Source organism: Falco rusticolus, chromosome 13 (assembly GCF_015220075.1).
Source record: "Falco rusticolus isolate bFalRus1 chromosome 13, bFalRus1.pri, whole genome shotgun sequence".
NCBI classification, from domain to species: Eukaryota; Metazoa; Chordata; class Aves; order Falconiformes; family Falconidae; genus Falco; species Falco rusticolus.
This window is the reverse complement of record NC_051199.1, coordinates 30,730,091-30,749,249: the sequence shown is the minus strand read 5'-3', so window position 1 is coordinate 30,749,249 and position 19,159 is coordinate 30,730,091. Positions and strand designations below refer to the sequence as shown.

Sequence of the window (19,159 nt, the reverse complement as noted above, 5' to 3'; positions counted from 1 at the left end):
TTTCTTGCTATTTCAGCCACTAGTAACAAGAAGGGTAATGTTACCTAAGCATTGAGGGTTTTATCATCATATTAAATGCAAGTACAACGTAAGACAATGAAACAAATGCTGCATATAGACCCATCAAGAGTTGTTCCAGCTAATTCCATTATTTTATTTGGAAAGTGAACAGAGTAGTAGCTCTGTTAAGGAAAGATGGAGCAGAAAAGATCTAATTGAAGCAAAGTGGTATGCAAAGTATCCTGCAGCATTAGTAGCTGTATGCCAGCCCCAGTGAAACTGCTGACTGTATCTCACTCTTACATACCACAATCCACTGGTCTCCTAGTAAGTTCTTGCTATAAAGAGGTTTAGCTACTGCCCCTCTTATTTTCCACAACTCTTTCTGGGCAGTGGTTTCAAGAGACACTGCCAAATGTCCCTACTTAACAAAGCACTCCAGCCTGTCTGCAGGCTTCTGTCCCATACAATTCTTCAGCTTCCCTATTCTCTTAGCCTCAGCACTGAAGCCTTTTTAAAACTCATTTCACGCAGCATTGCAGACAAAGTCCCTGATTTTGTCTCTCCCCTTTTCACTACATCATTACCATCTCATCGCCCAGAACCCCAGAAGAAACGTTATTTTTATTTTTACAGGTCTCTTACTTTTCCATTTCTGAAAACTTCTCAGGGCTGAAATTCTTTTCAGCCTTTCTTCTCTTTCCATTTCACTTATTCTCATTTATGCCATGTCCTCTCCAGCTTCTCCTTAGTTTCCATAAATCCTCTCCTTTTCCCAGGCCTACCTCATGTTTTCCTTTCTCTCAACTATATCCCTTTCCTTCACAGCTTTTCCTGCATTCCCACCCACTGTGTAGAGGCAGAGAAATAGTTTTTCGCTCCACTGCAAGCCCAGCAACCAAGTGAGTCTCAGGCCCATTCAGTTCAGCTGAGCTCCATCATTGTTTGGCCTGGCTGCTCTCTTCCACTCCATAATGAAAGAAGTCAGGGAACTGGGCCACTGCCTACAGAAACTGTAGAAACTACATAACCACTCTATGTTCTCCATCTTTGCTGAAAAGGAACTCAGAAATCTAAATAGACAGCTTCAGCTGGCACTATAAGGGCAAAAGATAGAGCAAAATTTATGTCTCTCTATAATTACAACTGGGGCAACCTTGAAACCAAAACTAAAATATTCTTGTTGCAACGTCCTAATATCCTGGGTCATTCAAAAGCTGCAACACAGCAACATAGCAAATGCTGAGAAAGCACAAAACATCCAACCACTTCTGTTTTGGTGTTATCATTAAGTGTAACGTATTCATAGCAACCTCAGCCATGTGCAACGTATTTTCAAAGACCTAGAAGTCCTGCGGTGGAGTCCCAGCAGAAAGTTAGGAAAAGCAGATAGAGGAAAACCAACACTGGCAATGTGCATGACTTTTGCCCTTTAAAGATCCACCCCAAGGAGATGGGGGGGGATATAATTTTACTGGTTTGATCTGATACTAAAGGTCTGGCAACAAAGAAGTGCTGGGAACAACCTCAGTGGTGATCCTCACATGAGCATGCATGTTTGCTTGTCCAGGTTTATTCATAGTCTCCTCAAGAACTGAACTAGGGTCACATAGTGGTGCCAGGAGGTGGTATCAGATGATCTATACAAATAGTGAGAGCCTGCCTGGTTGGATGGGATAACAGTTTGTTGTTTTACAGGAGGTTAACTCCTATAAATTGTATGACTGAATAAACAGTACTTAGCTTTAGAAAAGCTGGGATGGTCAATAACCCTGTTGTTGCAAAGGAAAGAAAGCAAAGCTGTAGAAGTTGCACTAATTACTCCCTCTATTTCCCAGCACGTTTCAGAAGACTGCATGATAGAAGGCAACAAATACAAGTTTCTGCCCTACTAAGCTCACCAGTGTACAGCCAAAGATCGAAGTATCAATGAATATGCCTAAGGAGACAAGAAAAGGGTGAGAAGTGCACTTAGACCAGAAACTGTTATCAACATCTGTCACAAATATTACTTGACCCTGGGAACATTTTTGCCTTCAAATGTTCAGAGTAAGACACAGCTGTATAAGGGATCATAAAGATCAGCATTTCTGGACTGCTTCCTTACATGGTAACCAATACAACTGCAAGGCTTGAAGACAAAGGTAAAATGTAACAGTTCTTAAATGACCAAAACTCTTGTCACTGCTGTTTCCAGTCTGGCGGGTACAGTAGGTGTTCAAGTTTCTCTTCATTCATTTTCTCATCCATCAAAAAACAATCATTGCAGATAGAGGTATAATGCTGCATTAAACCAGCCAGTATAGCTGTCAAAAACACAGACAAGCTTCTGAATGCTCAGAGGCCTTCACCAGATCCAACACAGATGTGGCAGACCTAAATAACATTAGCTAAGCTAAATACAACTAGAAAGCAATTGCTCAGAGTTTATCCAGGTGCATAGCAGTTAGATCATCTCTGAAAGAGAAGATAACTAACAGCTTTGAAGTAAAAGAGAAAATAAGGGGATAAGAGAGGAGACAATATTAGGGAGAGAAAAAGGCAGTTCGTTATCTATGGAACAGAGAAGTTATCGAGGAGGTATATTATAATGTGCCGTAAGACCAGTCAGGCTATTGAATCCATGGTTTTATCTGAGACTAAAGAAGGGCTTATAATGTCCAAAAGCTTGTCTACTTTCTCCTACTAAATCAGCTGATCTAGTAAAAGACCTCTACCTACCTATTGTTTCTTAGGTCTTGCTCTATTGTCCATGGTCATATTTCACTATCACAGTCACATTTAAGTGGAATTCCACAGCTCACTCCCCATTACACAGCAATCAGCACTAATATTCGTATCAACCATGATCAGCTCTGAAGGTATATTTAGACACTGAGGTCTTTGAAAGATGAGATGAGCAGTTCGAAGACAAGCATTATACAGATTTCCCTATCAGAATTGTTTAATATGAGCAGCTTTTAAAAAGCTAGATTAAAAATTTAAAGCCTACTGTAATCCATAGCTTCTGGTCCTGTCCATCTCTGTTTATCATCTTTATAAATGGCCACATTCTCCAGCATGACTTCAGTGCATAAGAGCTCTCCTACTGATTATCTGACATCTCTCAATCCCTTTCTTCTATCACAGATCTCCAAATCGCTACTTCTGCTGCTGCCTCACTCCTTGACCTCTTCTCACTTCTTACCTGGACTAATGCACAGCTTTGATCTGTCTTAACTCTCCAAGTTCAGCTAAGAAGCAATACAAAACTGCACAGAAAAACAGCGTATAAATAGTAATCATTACGAAAATGCAGCGCTCTTTCCTTCATTTCTGTTACTCCAGAAGAAAACTCTGCCCTCACTAATACAAGTAATCACAAAAGGGTCTCATTAAAGATGTCCATGTAACATTTGAGGCCTACCAGTGGCTCTAAGTATACCTAAAATGCTAGAAGGAAAAAGCACATTAATTTAAGTGAAGCTATGGACATGAAATGTGCCAGGGCTGAAGGAGATGCTTGAAAAAAAGTATTTTCTACTATGCTTTTCATAATTGTTAACTGGCTTCATGAAGAAAGGTTTTACTCTTTGCTGTACCTTCTCCTAAATGAAACACATTCTCATAAGTCATACTGTGCTTTACCCAAATGGGCCTCCTGAACATAAGCCATATCAGTGTTAGGTGCTTAGTAACTACAGGCTAAATCCTATGATGTCTCAGCTGGACCATTATACCCATTAATCATTTAAATGAAACAATTTTCAACTTATGTAGAAGTGGAGTGGTTTGGTTTTTTTTAAGCGAGAATCATGTCACAAATAATTCTGTACTACGCCTTTTATGAAAGCTATAAAATATACATTTAGATGAAAAATAATGGCTGGGAATTCTTACCTAGAAAATTTTTATGGCTCTTGTAGTGAAGAACACAGCAACAAAACCCAGAAACTTTGTAGCAGTCATCCCTATGTGATATAAAATACTCAGAACACCACTTGTAAATAATTAATATTAGAATAACATACAGGACCCCTCAAATAAAAAAGATGCCTTAAACCTTTCCTGAAACACTAAACCCATCACTTTAAGCAGGGCTTCTCCAGAAGATACTGGGAAACACAGAATGGGAAGGATCTGTAGCCTATACTCAGCACCGACAAAATGTTAAACTTAACTGGTGGAGTTAATTTCATAAGATGTTACAGTCAGAAGCATTGCATGGCTTCTGAATGTTTTACATGTTTATGGAAAATCAAAATATGGCCACAAAAATAGTACTGAAAAGCTCTAAGGTTCAAACCCACCTGCTTCAGACCTTAAGTGCCAGCCACAACAGCTGTATCAGTGTAAACTGCTATATAATGAACTGACCTTCACAGCCAATAGGCTGTATCAAAATATAAGCAGTCACTAGCAAAAGCATCAGAAAGAAGCAAATGGCGCTTAGGCCTTCTTATTATGTCAATTGTGGGTTTTAAAACAAACAACCAAGTCTCCGTCTGTCCCCAATTAGTACTGTCTATAATTAGATTTTTCTTCCTATGAACAACTAATGTAAAGAATGCAGGGCATGGGTAACGTGATTGCTGTTGCCCAGCCCAGTGAACAGAACTGCTGCATCTGCATTGTGAACAATCTGGAAGCTGTGGGGAAACATTGATGAAAATCCTGATAAAAGACAATGAAAAAATAACCAGACTGTACAGTGAGAAAAGCATGAGATGTTGTTTCAGTGTTTGCACAGGATAAATAATGCTATGGTCTGTGTGAACTATGCAGCTAGAAAATCATCATTGAGCCATGCCGGATACGCAGGGACCAATTCATAAGAGAAGTCACGGTCAAACTAATTATGTCCAGCTTCCTAACACAGCCCCAAAACACTTTCAAGAAACTCACCTCATACGGCATATACTACAAAATAGCTACAGCTACGACAGAGAGTAAACTTAAGGATTAACCTTTTAACATGGGGATATTAACTTGGAATGACACAACTGAGACAGCAAATGTACCCAGCACAGCCAACATGGATGCTACAAATATGACACAGCAAGAAGCTGTTTTCTGCAGACTTTGAACAGAGAAACAATCATCCATCTCTTAAGTGGAACTGACAGCACTACAGCACACAGTCGGCATGAACGAGGAATTTGTAAGGCTGACCAGTTAGCACTACTTTAACTGTTCACCAGGTACGCTTCTGTTTATGTCCAGCCGAAGTAGTTTTCAGCACTGTGACGAGACCTCTGTCCTTCAGCATGTTTGATGCTGATTTTAGCAGACAGATGGGGTTTAACACCTACAGACCATTTTGCACTGCAATGGTTTTGGTAACAAGGATTTCTGATCAACATCTTGTAACCTTGACAAAGACCTTTTTCTTGTGCAAACCTGAACATCTTGAGACACAACTACACTCAAAGACGACCTTACTAATTAGCCCTGGAGCACAGTGGAACACTCTGGTCAAGAACCCAGGAATGTGTACCTCTAAGCTCACACCTTTCTGCTCTAATGAGTACAAGACCTTGTCAACAAGGTCAGGTGTGGAAGCTGTCACACCACAGAACCTGGAGTGCTGACATTCTGCACTGTCCCAAGGAAGTTGTGTAAGACAGACCGGTGCTGCCTGAGCTGAGGGCATCATGCTTGAACAACTGGCCTTTGAGGCCAGTTAAAACGATCTCCCAAGCAACACTGCTGTTGCTTTATGCTAGCATAAAAACCTGAAAACTATCTTCCCATTTAATCTAAACGAGCCCTATAATCTTCTTCAGTAAAAATGGCTGTGGTAATAGCTAACTGCTCAGAGATGTGGGATTAATGCTGGTACAGTTTTTTTTACAACTATAATTGCTGAGCATTATTGTTAATGTATCACTTCTCTAGTAACATTTTAGTCCTAGACAAGGACTCTGGGTTTGTCTCCTTTGGAGAGAAGGAGGTGAGCAGTGACCTCATCGCTCTCTATAGCTTCCTGAGGAGGGGATGTGGAGAGGAAGGTGCTGAGCTCTTCCCCCTGGGATCCGGGGACACAACACCTGGCAATGGTTCCAAGCTGCGTCTGTCAGGGGAGGTTCAGACTGGACGTGAAGAAGCATTTCTTTACCGAGCGGGTGGTCAAACCCTGGAACGGGCTTCCTGGAGAAGTGGCTGATGCCCCACGCCTGTCAGTGTTTCAGAGGCATTTGGACAATGCCCTTAATAATGCACTTTAACATTGGGTCAGCCCTGAAGTGGTCAAGCAGCTGGACTAGATGACTGTTGCAGGTCCCTTCCAACTGAACTATTCTTTTTCATTCTGTTCTAATATTGATGTTGTTATACTTCTTTAGCTATGAAAGGGGCTGAAGCATCTGAACATAACGATACCAAGGTTTTCCAAAAGGGAGTAATTGAATTCACTTAATGTTAATCAGAAATTAAATTCCCAGTGGATCATCCTGATTTTATTGTTGGGGTTTTTTTTATTTTCACATGAGACTAAAGTTAATTACATGGCTTAAACTGGAGGAAGTACTAGCTTGAAATTCATCCCAACTCTAGCATTGAACTAGAGGACTGCTGTACATCTGAGTAACTTGGTGGAAGTCTACCAATGCTTCTTCCCAAACCCCTGCTAGAATCTCTATGTCTTGAGAACTTTGCATCCCCAGGAATTGTATTGTCTGCTAGTTTGTTTGTTTCAAGTATAAAGAGTTTTAGCTCTTCCTGTAGTAAGGAATAAAATACATGTTAAGATGAGGTACTAAAAGTCTCCCATTTTGGGAGAGTTTAGGATGCTGGTCAGTGCATCTGCACAAGTAAGAAACTGTAAGAATGACTGTTACCAAATGCAGTGGGTTGGCCCTGGCTATAAGCCAGCTGCCCACCAAGCCGCTCTATCATTCTCCGCCTTGGCAGAACAGGGTGGGAGAAAAAAAGATGAAAAAAAGTTGTGGGTCAAGATAAAGACAGTTTAACAAAGCTATTGCAAAAGTCGCACACCTGCAGAAGTGAAAGAAAACAAAAGATGTTATTCTCTGCTTCCCATCAGCAGGCAATGTTCAGCCACTATCCCAGGAAGCAGGGCTTCTGTACATGTAGCGGTTGCTCCAAAAGACAAATGTTGCAAATAACAAATGCCCCCACCCCCCTTTCTCTTAGCTTTTATATCTGAGCAGACGTCATATGGTATGGAATATTCCACTGGTCACTTTGGGTCAGCTGTCCTAGCTGTGCCCCCTCCCAAGACCTTGCCCACCCCCAGCCTACTGGTGAGAGGTGGGAGAAGGCTGGAGAGACAGCCTGGGTGCTGTGCGAGCCCTGCTCAGCAGCAGTCAGAACACTGGTGTGTTACCAGTACCCTTCTAGCTACCAGTGCAAGCACGGCGCTATGGGACTCAGCCAGACCCAAAACACCTACCGAGGCAGAAGCACCTACAGCTTGGATACATGACTGGGACTCCCCTGTACAAATACGGAGCAAGAGACAGCCTTACTGTTTTTAGTCAAGTTGTAAAGAGATAAAAAGAAGGGAAAAAATATGTAGCTGAATTACCTGCCCTTAGCATCATGGCAAATGAGGGGTGGAACTGGTGAAAAAGCCCTCCTTTCTGCTCCCAGCCACATGTCCCGATCAGTAGGTCTTGTGGCCTGCCATCCCAGCAGAATCACTAACAAAGGGGAGCAGACAGACATGGAACGGAGGGCAGGTTAAGAGGAAAACACGTACGCGCCTTGTTTAGCCTATTTGCTGAAGAAGAGGCGTGTGAAATAATTTGTACGTGGTTCTGCGTTCTCCAATAACACTCTTTTCATTAAGTTTAAGAACACGGAGAGAGGACTCAGCACTACTACTTTTTAACAGTTTTATAAAGACTGATGAGAGGTAACTATTTCTCCAATGAGAAAAAAGGCCCAGTGTCATATTTACTTCTTAATAGATGTCAGGTAATCCATGCAACCAGGAGAAAAGCTTCTATTGTAGCTTGCATCATAGACCAGTCAACCCAAAAGCTGATATAAAGCAAAAGAAACTGAGACCTACTTGCTTCACTGCTTATAAGAGTGTTACATGTTTATTTTATCTTGTTAGCTAGAAGAAATCTTAAGACTTCCTTAATCTGCTAAGCATGCTCACTGCCAAGTTGTACATACACACCAAGCAAATGCAGGATTTACAAGCTAGAGCCTAGCTTTTCAAAAGACTATCACATTTATGTAACAGGTGATTTTTTTTGAAGGAAAAGAGGCCAAAACTGTAAGTGGCTCTGGTACAGGCAAAGAGAAAGCCCATTAGGAAAGGAGAATGTGAAAGACGGAAATAAGCTGGAGTGACACCATAACATTTTGATTATTCAAATCAAAACACTCAAGCCTTTTCAGTCCTATTGGAATACGTGAAATTATATTGAAATCCTAGCACTAGGAAAAATCTGTGTCAAATTTTAAAATTCTATTCAGGCTATTCCAAGTTCTTAAAAAGTAAAGGTCCAGTCTAGTTTCACAGGAAGGTCAGGGTGAGAAGGGTTTTCAAAAAGCTGAGGGTATGACCCAGAAGAGCTTTTGTCATCAGGGAAGTTTATGACAGGGCAAGACAGAGATGGCCAGACAAAAATGGAATCAAATCTCTTAGTACAGTCTTCCATCGGGCTAATTCTTTGTATATATCCAGCTATGCACTTCACCCCATGGAAGTCTCTTTCCTAACCTGACAGATTACCATTTCAGCAGCAGTATTTTAAAAACTGAATTCCAGTACTTTAAACTTGGACTGAATGCATCGAGTTGACCATTTTTCTTTTTTTGTCTCCAGATTTTGCAGAGGCAGAAATAATGTTTTATTCTGAAACTTTCCCTACAATGTTTTGTTAATGTAATGGGTGGACTCACTGTGCACATTTGCAAAACTATTATATAGCTTAAGTTAAATGGCTAACTAAATTCTTTAGAAGTTTACACTTAACACAGTCCAGTTACAGAGGTAGCAGTTTCTGTTGCTGCTGTGTAAATCCTAACTATACTTCAAAGCCAATCCTTCACATTTGGTGCTTTGAAACGTCTTTTTACTTAAGTTATAGATAAGCTCCTACTAAAATAACACTATTACTCAGTCACTGAAAGTAGGAAGTTCTATAATGTGCAATGATAATTTGAATTCTGTGATATGCATTGTGATGCATTTTTTTTAATTGCATCATTTTCCATAGGACTTGCACCTCGTTCAGCGTGCCAGTGTTCACCTAATGAGCTGCTATGCAGCACTTTGTTAATTCTTTCTGAATGCTGTGTCTTTATCCAGCAAAATCTATTCCTTCCTTCTCCTCACCAGATTTTTATCAAGTCCTATGGTGTGCTGACAAGTAACACAGTCTCTGTGGCTAGTTCCCATCCTTGTATAGTTATCTTTCACCTAGTCTTAAATTTATCCTCTTCTCTCAAAATTGAGGCCAAGCTTTGGTTTTGCTTCGCTTGTCCTAGGCTTAGATGCTGTCTCATCTTAGTCGTCATCTCATGAGAGCTTGGCCCAAACATTCATCTCTTTTTCTTTTTCTTTTTTTTTTTTTCCCTTGGCTTTTTTCCTTCTACCCTCATGTCCCATGAACTGATGATCCATTTGGTCTGGAAGCCAATGGGACACCTGATTACCTCTCAGGTTCTTCACGTGACTTTTCCCCTCTAGACTGTGGGGAAAGGAGTGTAACCAGTCAGCACAAGGGCACGGATGTATGTGCAATCCAGTCACACAGGGAAACCATAGATTTTACAGCCTGTTCAACCCTGCACAACTGAAAAATCTCAAACAAGCATGTGCAAACAGATGGGGGGGGGGGGGGGGGAGGGAGGGGGCGGTGCACAGCATTTCTCTGTCACACTGTCAAGCTTAACACTGACAAACCTAGGGTTTTTGTTTTGATTGTTTGTTTGTTTTAAACACGGAAACCAGAAGGAATGATGCTCTTTTGCTCCACTCTAACATAACACAAAGGAGCTGGGGGGGGGGGGGGGGGAAGGGCAATCACCAACAGTGGCTATCCTATTGTTTTCTCTCAAAAACTTGGCAAAGCAACAAGCTAGACGCAGCTGAAATGTGCTGGCTAAAAATTTCTCAAAACTTTCATCTGAGACAGACACAAACCATGCCCAACACCATCACAGAGAAAGTTTGTCAAAGCCATAGATACCTGAAAAAGGGCCGCATACTGGAAAATATTGGTAATCCCTACTCACATATGTTACTGGCATTAAATATAATTATGTTTCATGCATTTTTATGCTCGTGATGTTTTACAGATTACTGGTATGCTCTAAAAGCTTTTTTGGTGGTGGTGGTGGTCAAGGAGCACTTCCCTGATTTTGGTATTTTTAAAAACAAGCAATTTGATTTTAAAACAAGTATACAAAAACTGTCTCAGCTCAAACATAATTTCCCATAGTGCAGAAATATGGAGGTGGAATGTTCTTTGTTCACCAGTTTGCATTTGAGGGTTTGTTCAGTTTTTCTTTTATGACAAAACCCATTTGCTATTTCAGGTTAGAAAGGAATCTCCTTACCTAACAGACTTTCCTCAGTTTATTCTGGTGAAAAGGCAGGTATAGGTCACTGTCTGGAGGAAGACAAGGAACTGCAGAAAAGGACCTATAGGTCCTGGGGCACACCAAGTTGAACATGAGCCAAACGTGCCCTTGCCGCAAAGAAGGAGGATGGCATCCTGGTGCGCTGGGCTGCATTAAGCAAAGCATTGCCAGCAGGCCGAGGGAGGGATCCTTCCCCCCTGCCCAGCACTCGTGAGGACACACCTGGAGGAGAGAGACGGGGGCATACTGGAAAGAGTCCAACAAAGGGCCACAAGGATGATGACAAAGGGACAAGGCGGCTTCACTCCTGCAAGGAAAGGCTGAGAGAGCTGGGACTGTTCAGCCTGGGGAAGAAAAGGCTCCGGGGGATCTCATCCCTGTATATAACCACCTGCAGGGAGGGTGCACCGAAGACGGGGCCAGGCTCTTCCCAGCAGCACCCAGTGCCAGGACCAGAGGCGACGGGCACAAACTGACACACACGAGGTTCCCTGCGAACATCAGGGAACACTTTGTCATCATCACTGTGCGGGTGCCTGAGCCCCGGCACAGGCTGCCCAGGGAGGGGATGGAGTCTCCCTCCTTGGGGGCATTCAGAAGCCATCTGGACGTGGTCCTGGGCAACGGGCTCTGGGTGGCCCTGGGTGAGCAGGGGGCTGGAGATGATGACCTCCAGAGCTCCCTTCCAACCTCAGCCAGTCTGCGATTCTTACCCCTTCAGTTAGGGTATCTTGTATATGTATACCTGTCACTATTTATTTTTAATTGCTTAGTTTTGACTAGTAGGTACAGAGTCACATGGATAACAAAGGGCCTGTACCAGAGTCTCAACACTTGTCGTAATGCTTCCAAGAGTGATAAAGAAGAGCACAAGAAACTTACTGGCACCTTTCTTGCATTCCCCAAAAGGTACAGCTGGAACTTCTTCCATGACTGAAATTGAGCCATAAAGAAAGTATCCAAGTATGGGCGTATCTCCCCATCTCACCTGCTGACACACCTCCCCAGAGGTGCCAACCACTGCCAACAGGACCAGTTACACTGCCTCCAAGACAGTAAGCGTAAGCCTTCAAATGGATGCACTCACCTTGCACCTCTCTCAGGGCCCCTCCTGCCACCCTGCAGTCCCCCTGCTGCGACCACCCCAAACCACCCTTAATGCCGCCTGTGCCAACAGCTTATGTCGAAGCCCGACAGAGATCCCCACCGCACGGGCTGCTGCCTGCACCACACTCCTTGAGAAAGGGCACCATTCTCCGCTGCCATTTTGAGGCAGCAGCACGGGTGGGTCGGCGGCAGCGGCCCCGCCGTGCGGCCGCTTGGGGACCGGGGCGCCCGTCATGTGCCTACAGCGCCTGGCGCGGCCCTACTCTCGCCTCTTGCGGGGCTCGGCGAGTGCGGCGGCGACGCGCCCGTGCGCCGCTCGGCCGGGGGGGGGGTGGGGGGGCACAGCGCCCCTCAGGACGCAGACTCGGACCCCGTCGCCGCGCCACGGCCGGGCGGCCGCCACCGCCGCGCCCCCTGCGCGGGCCCACCGAGGGCCGAAGGAGGGATAACGTGCCACCGCCGCGGGAGACCATGGCGGAGACCCCGCCCCGCGGCGACGCGGGGATTCCTCAGGGCGGGGCCTCCGCCTCCGGCCAAAGACGCGTCGCGCGTGGCCCCGCCCCTATATAAGCGGCGGCCTTGGCGTAGCCCCGCGAGCGCGGCCGCCGCCTCTGCCCCAGCCGTTCCCGGATCTGGCACGATGGCAGGTCAGTGGTGCGGCCGCACCCCCCCGCGGTTGCCGACACGCGCGCCGCGACTCGCGCGGGCCGCTGGCGGCGCGGGCTGTGCTAGCGGGGCCGGGCCGGCGCGGGGCGGGCGGGCGGACTGCGTCCGCGCCTATTTTTAGGTGCTGGTCCCTGCCAGCGGCCGGCTCCAGAGCGTGCTGCGGGGGCGGGGGGCTGGGGACTGGGGACTGGCTTACTCCGCGCCCCTGCACGGCTCCACGGGACGGCGGCGGCGCAGCCTTGTCCCCCGCCGCGGTACCCGCCCCAGAGCCCAGCCCCGTAACGGGAGGGATGCGGCCAGCGTGGCGGAGGGCAGGAGGGGCCGAGGAGGCCGCCGCAGGGCCGCAGCGCTCGCGGGAGCAAGCCCAGCCCTCTCCTGATGCGCTGAAGGGAGCGTGTGACTTGGGTGCGTTTTGGCTCTTGCCAGCGAGCAGTCCCGTAGCACCCCTCCAAGCGCGCCCGGCTTCTTTCTGCCAGGTTTTTTTCCCCGATTCTTACCTGAAGCTGTCGGCAGAGTCGGTTTTGCTTTCAGATCTGGAAGGCTGCGAGAAGCCTGGTGCTCAGGCTCCTGATGCATGTCTTCATTTGAGGCTCTTACCTCTTTAGAAATCCTGTATGCCAAAAAAAAGAAAAGAAAAGAAAAAAAAAATCAGATGCACCTACCTGAAAGAACAGGGGAGTAGGCAGATACTTAGGAACTCAGCCTGTGCCTAGGAAAATGCTTCTGTGGCAGGTTTAAAACATATGGGGCAAGCACTTGAGTCCCCTCCTGCTGCTGTCAGATGCAAGACTGAACCACTAGTCACGCTTCTAGGATGCTCTTAGGTGGGTGAGGGCTGGCGCAAGAGTCCTGCATACAGATACTACCGCCTATGAACTGGGCAGCCAAAGGTGTCTGTGAAGTAGCTTGGTTTTGCCTGGATTAATTGATTACAAAGCTGTGAAACTGTCTTGCATTCTCTGTGTGTTTGCAGCCACACTATTACTAATAGTTAGCCTGTTTTGGGTGTAACAGTGACTGCAGTGTGAACATAAGGTACTATCAATGTATGTAAGTCTATGTATATAAGGAAGAAATGTCTACAGAGAACAGGGAAGAGGGAGGGGGTGGGAAGGGAGACCCACACAACCAAAATACTTGTAGTTTAGGAAGAATGGACTAGTCTCTTGGAGATGTAACTTCCATGTTAAGCAGCAACTGGTCTTGTCTGAGTTGTAGTATGGACTCATACACGGCATGTCTGAATGTACTTGTGAACATACTTCAGAGAAGCCATGAAATACAAGACAGTTTATTAAAAACTTTGGAAAGCTGTACTGACTTTGATGTTCTACAAGTTGCCGGTATCCTCCTCTTGTCAAGCTGTCATAACATTTCCTACTGCAATTGGGATGTTATAAGGGGCTTCATAGCCTTATGCCATCATTAACTTGACTTTATTTTTCACAAGACCTTTGTGTGTGAATACGCAGTTTCAGTAAGATGAGGAGACATGGTAGAAACATACCTGCCAGCAGGTCAGTGAAAAAGATGAGTCCTTCAGTGTCAAGGTCACTGTAAGAATCAGTCTTATACTGCTGGGGAAAAAAAACAACATGAATGTCGTTCGGCACAATCCACTTTGCACTGGATTTTTAGTGAGCTGTCTGTTAGCACTGAGTGGCAGACCTCTATGTATTGAGTAGTTCAGGACTAACGTGCAAATTAAATAATGGAAAATGCTGCCCTATTAGGAGGATGCTCACGCCACTTGAAATGTTACATACTTGCCGCTTGTAAAGCTTCAAAGAAACGCAAAATTGTTCTGTAGATTTGCTGAATTACATGAACTGTCACAAATTGGTAGCTAAAGTAAATTAGAAAGGAAAAAAAAAATCTTTATTCCTGGTATTGTAGAAGCTTCTCTGAACTTTGTAATTGACCACTATAATCTAAATCCCTTGGGACTAGTTGGTTTTGCTGCTAAGCAAAACAGAAGGTTTTGTAGCTGGTCTGTAGAGCTTGCAAATGAGGTTTGCAGAGCTTATAGAAAATTATGGTACGTGACTTTCTGTTGTCAACTGTTAAGATGGTGTTAAGTTAAAACGATATTGATTATGGCTGTCTTGTGAGTTGAGGAGTTATACCAAACAACTATCTCTAAAAGTAGAGTCCTATTTTAATCTTACTGCTAGACTTGATAGTAAGCCTTTAAATGCCCAGACCCTCCACTCTCAATCCTGACCTAATCTAGTTAACAAATTCTGTAAAGAAGAGAAATCCCAGTTGCTAAAATAAACTTGAATGTGATAATCTACTCTTGAAATTCTTAGGAATAAAGTGCTTCGTTGATGGTGTCAAAAATGGTTTTTGGCATTGAAAAGGGCACGATTCTTCACAAAGCTCTGTAGCTTGCGGAAGAGGTCTACATGATAATAGTTAACAGTGAACTGAAGAAGCTTAGAACTTTGTCTTGTCCCACCCAGGCAGCTTAAAACATGACAATTGAAAGAATGCAAATCTTGTATTATATGGGCTCAATAAGCAGTATATGGCAAAGTGATCCATCTTAATCTATTTTTAAGATACAGCTGGAGCAGAAGATTATACTTCATAGTAACAATCTGATTTTATCTCTTTTTGCTTGAGCAAGAACTGTTGCTGCAAGTCTTGAATTGCTTATCATATTACTGGTTGCTTCCCATTTAAATCTTGCATTCTTGTGATAGAGCTGCAACCACGGATTGCAGAACAACTCATCTGCAAAATCCTGAGCTAGCAAAACTTAATACAGTTGTCCAAGATCTAATTCAATCCTTATTTATGTTTGAAAATGAAACCTAAGTTTCACACTGCCCTAGCTTCAGGGTTGAGAACTGAACCTAGAGTAACTCTACAAAACTCTGCTGTTACCAACTTCAGACCAAATGCATGCTCACTGACTTCCAACATTTGTAGTTTTAAAGTAATGTATTAATGGCCAAAATAAAGCTCTTTAGACCATTTCGATTGTCTTTAACATTTGGCACAACTGACTTAACCTGTGGGCAAACTGGAACTGGTTTTCTCTTGCAACAGTCTTGATCTTCTTTTATGGTTTTTTTTTTACCTGCATTTTGCCATGTGTAGAGGTACTAAGTATATACATATATATATAAATATATATATATAGCAAGTATGTATCTGTGCAGGTATAATCTGCTTCATTCAGCCATGCAGACAGGCCCAATATGCAGAGTTAAAGGGCACATCTTTGAGGTCTCACAGCATGATTACCTAATGATACTAGGTTTCTAGCATATCTGTCTCAGAATAAAGTAGTACATCATGCTAACTTGACCAAGTTAATTTCTTCCAGACCAGTCTTTTGTGACTCTAGCCACAAATGACTCCTATGTGAAAGGAGCACTGGTACTTGGTTCATCCTTGCAACAGTACAGAACAACAAGGAAGCTGACTGCGCTCATAACTCCTCAGGTCTCAGATCTTATGAGGTAAGGTCACTTATATACATCAAACTGTCACAGTTCCTGATGATGTGAAGGTTGAAAAATGGAAGTTAAATTCCTTAATAGTAACCTTCCAGAACTCTGGAAGCTTAACAGCTAAGCTTAGCAGAATTCAACTTATACAATCTGGAATTCTGTAAGTTCTTCAAGCATGAAACTGTTTGGGGTTTGTTGTTTTCCTCCATATGATGAGTTAACAAATGCTTTGTGCTTAGAGCACTAAACTGTGACTTGATACTGATATTTCAACTGGATCCTTGTTCTTCCATAGTGCTGCTCAGAACTGTCCATCAATACGATATTGCCTGTGTGTTCATTAGCACTGTGTGCTCGCATGTGGAGCTGGGAGTAGGGGATTGGTATTTATTTGTTGTATTCCTGATTGAGATAATGTAACATATTATAGCTGTCTTGAAATCTAGCAGACACTTCAATTTTATCATGAGAGAAGAGGCATCGAAGGAGGTCATCACAGTACCACAAATGAAATTAACAGGCAACTGCATCCTACAGCCTCTCTAGAGTAGTCTGTGTGGAGCAGACTGGGTGCTCTTTCTTCATGTAAGAGAGTGGAAAAAAAAGCCACCACCAGTTAACTTCATAGCTACATGAACTATATAGCTGATGGGTCAAGATTCTGTACATGGGGAAGTTCTTCTGAAAAGATCTCTGAATTCATAGAGACAGCAGAGAAGTGGCTCAACAATAAATGGGGTGACTCTCCTTGGGATCTCTTGGTAGCTAAACAGCCTTATCAGTATAAAGATGTTACATATAGGAACATTCATCCTAGCCTATTAGGTGAGTGTGCTCTTTTCAGTATTAATCATAAATGCGCTCATGTGCTAGTGCAAGCTAGTACTGTGCCCTTTGACCAGCAATACCTACCTACCTAGTAGTGTTACTGGAACTTGCATTTCTCGCTCTGTATCCACTAGCAAGGTATTCCTTAAGTTGGAGAAGCAATTGTACATACCAAACTGTCAGTATAAAAACAACCTTGCAAAGCAGAGATCTAAAACTCATTTACAAGCTCTGTGGCTCCAACTGTACTGATAATTGATGAGCATTCATGATGCACCGTGGAATAGTGAGACTTTACAGATGCTTCACATTTCAAGCAGCATGAACTCCTTAACCTCTCTTGAACTAATGGTAATGCTTTACTCTGACAGTAAAGCAAAGGTTGGATATCTGCCGCAAAATTTCACTACACTGTTTGGAAGCTCATCACCCTTAGGTGAACATGATACTGGGTCAAAACACTGCTGTGCCCACAGCTGTGACTAAGTGAGTCTTTAGAACTTTATTGGGATAAAGAAATTTTTATCAACTGGGACTAGTCAGATGTCCCTAACAGTCACAAATCCAGAACAGTGTTGTAATAACTATTGCACAAACAGATGTTTCAGCTGTTAAGGATTCAGCTACTGCTCTGCTCAAGCTATTCTAACAGCTTCCCATTTTCTTAATTTCCTGCTCAAAGTAGACTGTTAACTTGCCAAAAATCAAAGTCTTGCTGAAAAAAAGCTCTGTGGAAAGTTGGTACTATGTAGCCATGACCTACTGGACTTGGTAGCAATATCAACTAAACCCCTGTTTATGGAAGAAAAAAACCCCAAACTTATTTGTTCCCCAAAATGTGCCCATTACAAACTAGAAGTCTCAAGGCAAACAAGCATACTTGTGCATTCCCACACAACCAGTCAGCTGGTACTGATGGCATAAGAAATACTGGCAGGTTTCCCCTTACTCTGGTTCTCTTTATGGAATCTGTCATGTGGTCTGGTGCTGGAATAACAGAAGAACTAAATCTTGCAAATTGACTCTTTCCCCAGGAGAGTGCTGGAAAAAGTCTTTGATGAAGTCATATTGGTAAATGTCTTGGATAGTGGGGATTCAGCACACTTGGCATTAATGAAGAGACCTGAGCTGGGTGTCACATTAACAAAGCTTCACTGCTGGGAACTAACGCAGTTTTCAAAATGTGTTTTCATGGATGCAGACACAATGGTAAGTGGTCATGTCTCATGATACCTCTTATTGACCTGGTATGGAGGTTGTTGGATTTTTTTCTGTGGGTTGTTTTTGGTTTTGTTGTTTGGGTTTGTTTGGGGTTTTTTTGGGGGGAGTTGGTGTTGGGGGCTTTTTTTGTTGTTTCTTTGGGGTTTTTGAGAGGAGGGGTAATAGAGGTCTTTCTGTTATTTGGACTAGTAACTCTAAAAATGTATGTGCCTTTTTATCTAAATTAACTATAAAGTAGTTTATCTCCATGGGGACTATCTCCATAAAGCACTGTCTTCTATAAGACAAGAGCATCAAGCATTTCACGTCTTAAGGTGGATGTCAAAATCCATTAAAACATGATACCCCAATTAATAACCTAAAAACCAGAAAACAATTTTTTTACCCCCTTACAACTAGGTTTTGTCAAATATCGATGAGCTTTTTGAGAGAGAAGAGCTGTCTGCAGCACCAGATCCAGGCTGGCCTGACTGTTTTAATTCAGGAGTTTTTGTTTACCGACCTTCCATTGAAACATACAATCAGCTGTTACAGTTTGCCACAGAGAAAGGCAGCTTTGATGGTATGTATTAGCTTGTATTGTAAGTTAGACCAAGATGGTAACAGTGGTTGGGATGGCTCAGTGACTACATATGTGACATGGGGACTGACTGTATGCTAGAATTCTGAACTCAGTGTAACTACACAGAAATCCTATCCTTCTCACAACAGAGGCTATCGTTACAAAATACATAGTAAAACTGCTTTTTTCAGACTTCATTAAATAAACCTAAGAGTTTGGCTTCCAAACTAGCAGCTGTAACAATTAGCAACATAGAAATCATGTAACAAGAAATCTTAAGGTGTAGCAAGCATAGTGCCTGCATTAGCAAATGAAAGTGCAATACTGTGCTTCATGCATTCCTAACAAGGCTTGAATGTTGTAACTCAGGTTGCTGTGGAAAAAAACAGTAGTGATCAATGTGAGTGCAGCTTCAGAGAAACAACCATTTGGAGATGCAACTATTCTTCATATGCTATGTAATAGCTTCCTGTCATTATAGGGTGGTGACTGTCTTTTGCCCATTATAAAGTACCTGCAGCCTTGGCTGCTTCCCACTACAGGTCACTTGAGATTGGCTGCTGCTGTGCCAGATTTAAGCTTGACAAGCCAAGTTCTGCAGTCCTGCAAGTCCCCTGAATCTGATACCATTGCAGTAAATGCACGTTGCTTGAAGACTGCTATAGTTAAAGGCTTCTGAATGACGACTACTGTCTGCCGTCACAAAACTTCATTATGTAACTACTGTGGTACAAAACAAAGTCTAACAGAAAAAGCTACAGAA

At 43.3% G+C, this 19,159-nt stretch overlaps 1 protein-coding gene and 1 long non-coding RNA gene across 3 annotated transcripts in view; one reads left to right on the top strand and one right to left on the bottom strand.

Annotated features, from left to right (window-relative positions):
- GYG1 (glycogenin 1) overlaps window positions 1-19,159 on the top strand; it is a 46,682-nt gene that overhangs the window by 19,212 nt on the left and 8,311 nt on the right. For both annotated transcript variants that reach the window (XM_037407367.1, XM_037407369.1), the window contains 3 exons: window positions 15,659-15,794; window positions 17,648-17,822; window positions 18,234-18,396. In XM_037407367.1, the coding sequence (XP_037263264.1) occupies window positions 15,659-15,794; window positions 17,648-17,822; window positions 18,234-18,396 (474 nt within the window). The remainder of the gene's footprint in view (window positions 1-15,658; window positions 15,795-17,647; window positions 17,823-18,233; window positions 18,397-19,159) is intronic.
- The window catches only part of LOC119156925, a 28,420-nt gene that overhangs the window by 3,241 nt on the left and 6,020 nt on the right, over window positions 1-19,159 (bottom strand). The window contains exon 3 of the long non-coding RNA XR_005107316.1: window positions 12,819-12,931. This is a non-coding gene — a long non-coding RNA (uncharacterized LOC119156925). The remainder of the gene's footprint in view (window positions 1-12,818; window positions 12,932-19,159) is intronic.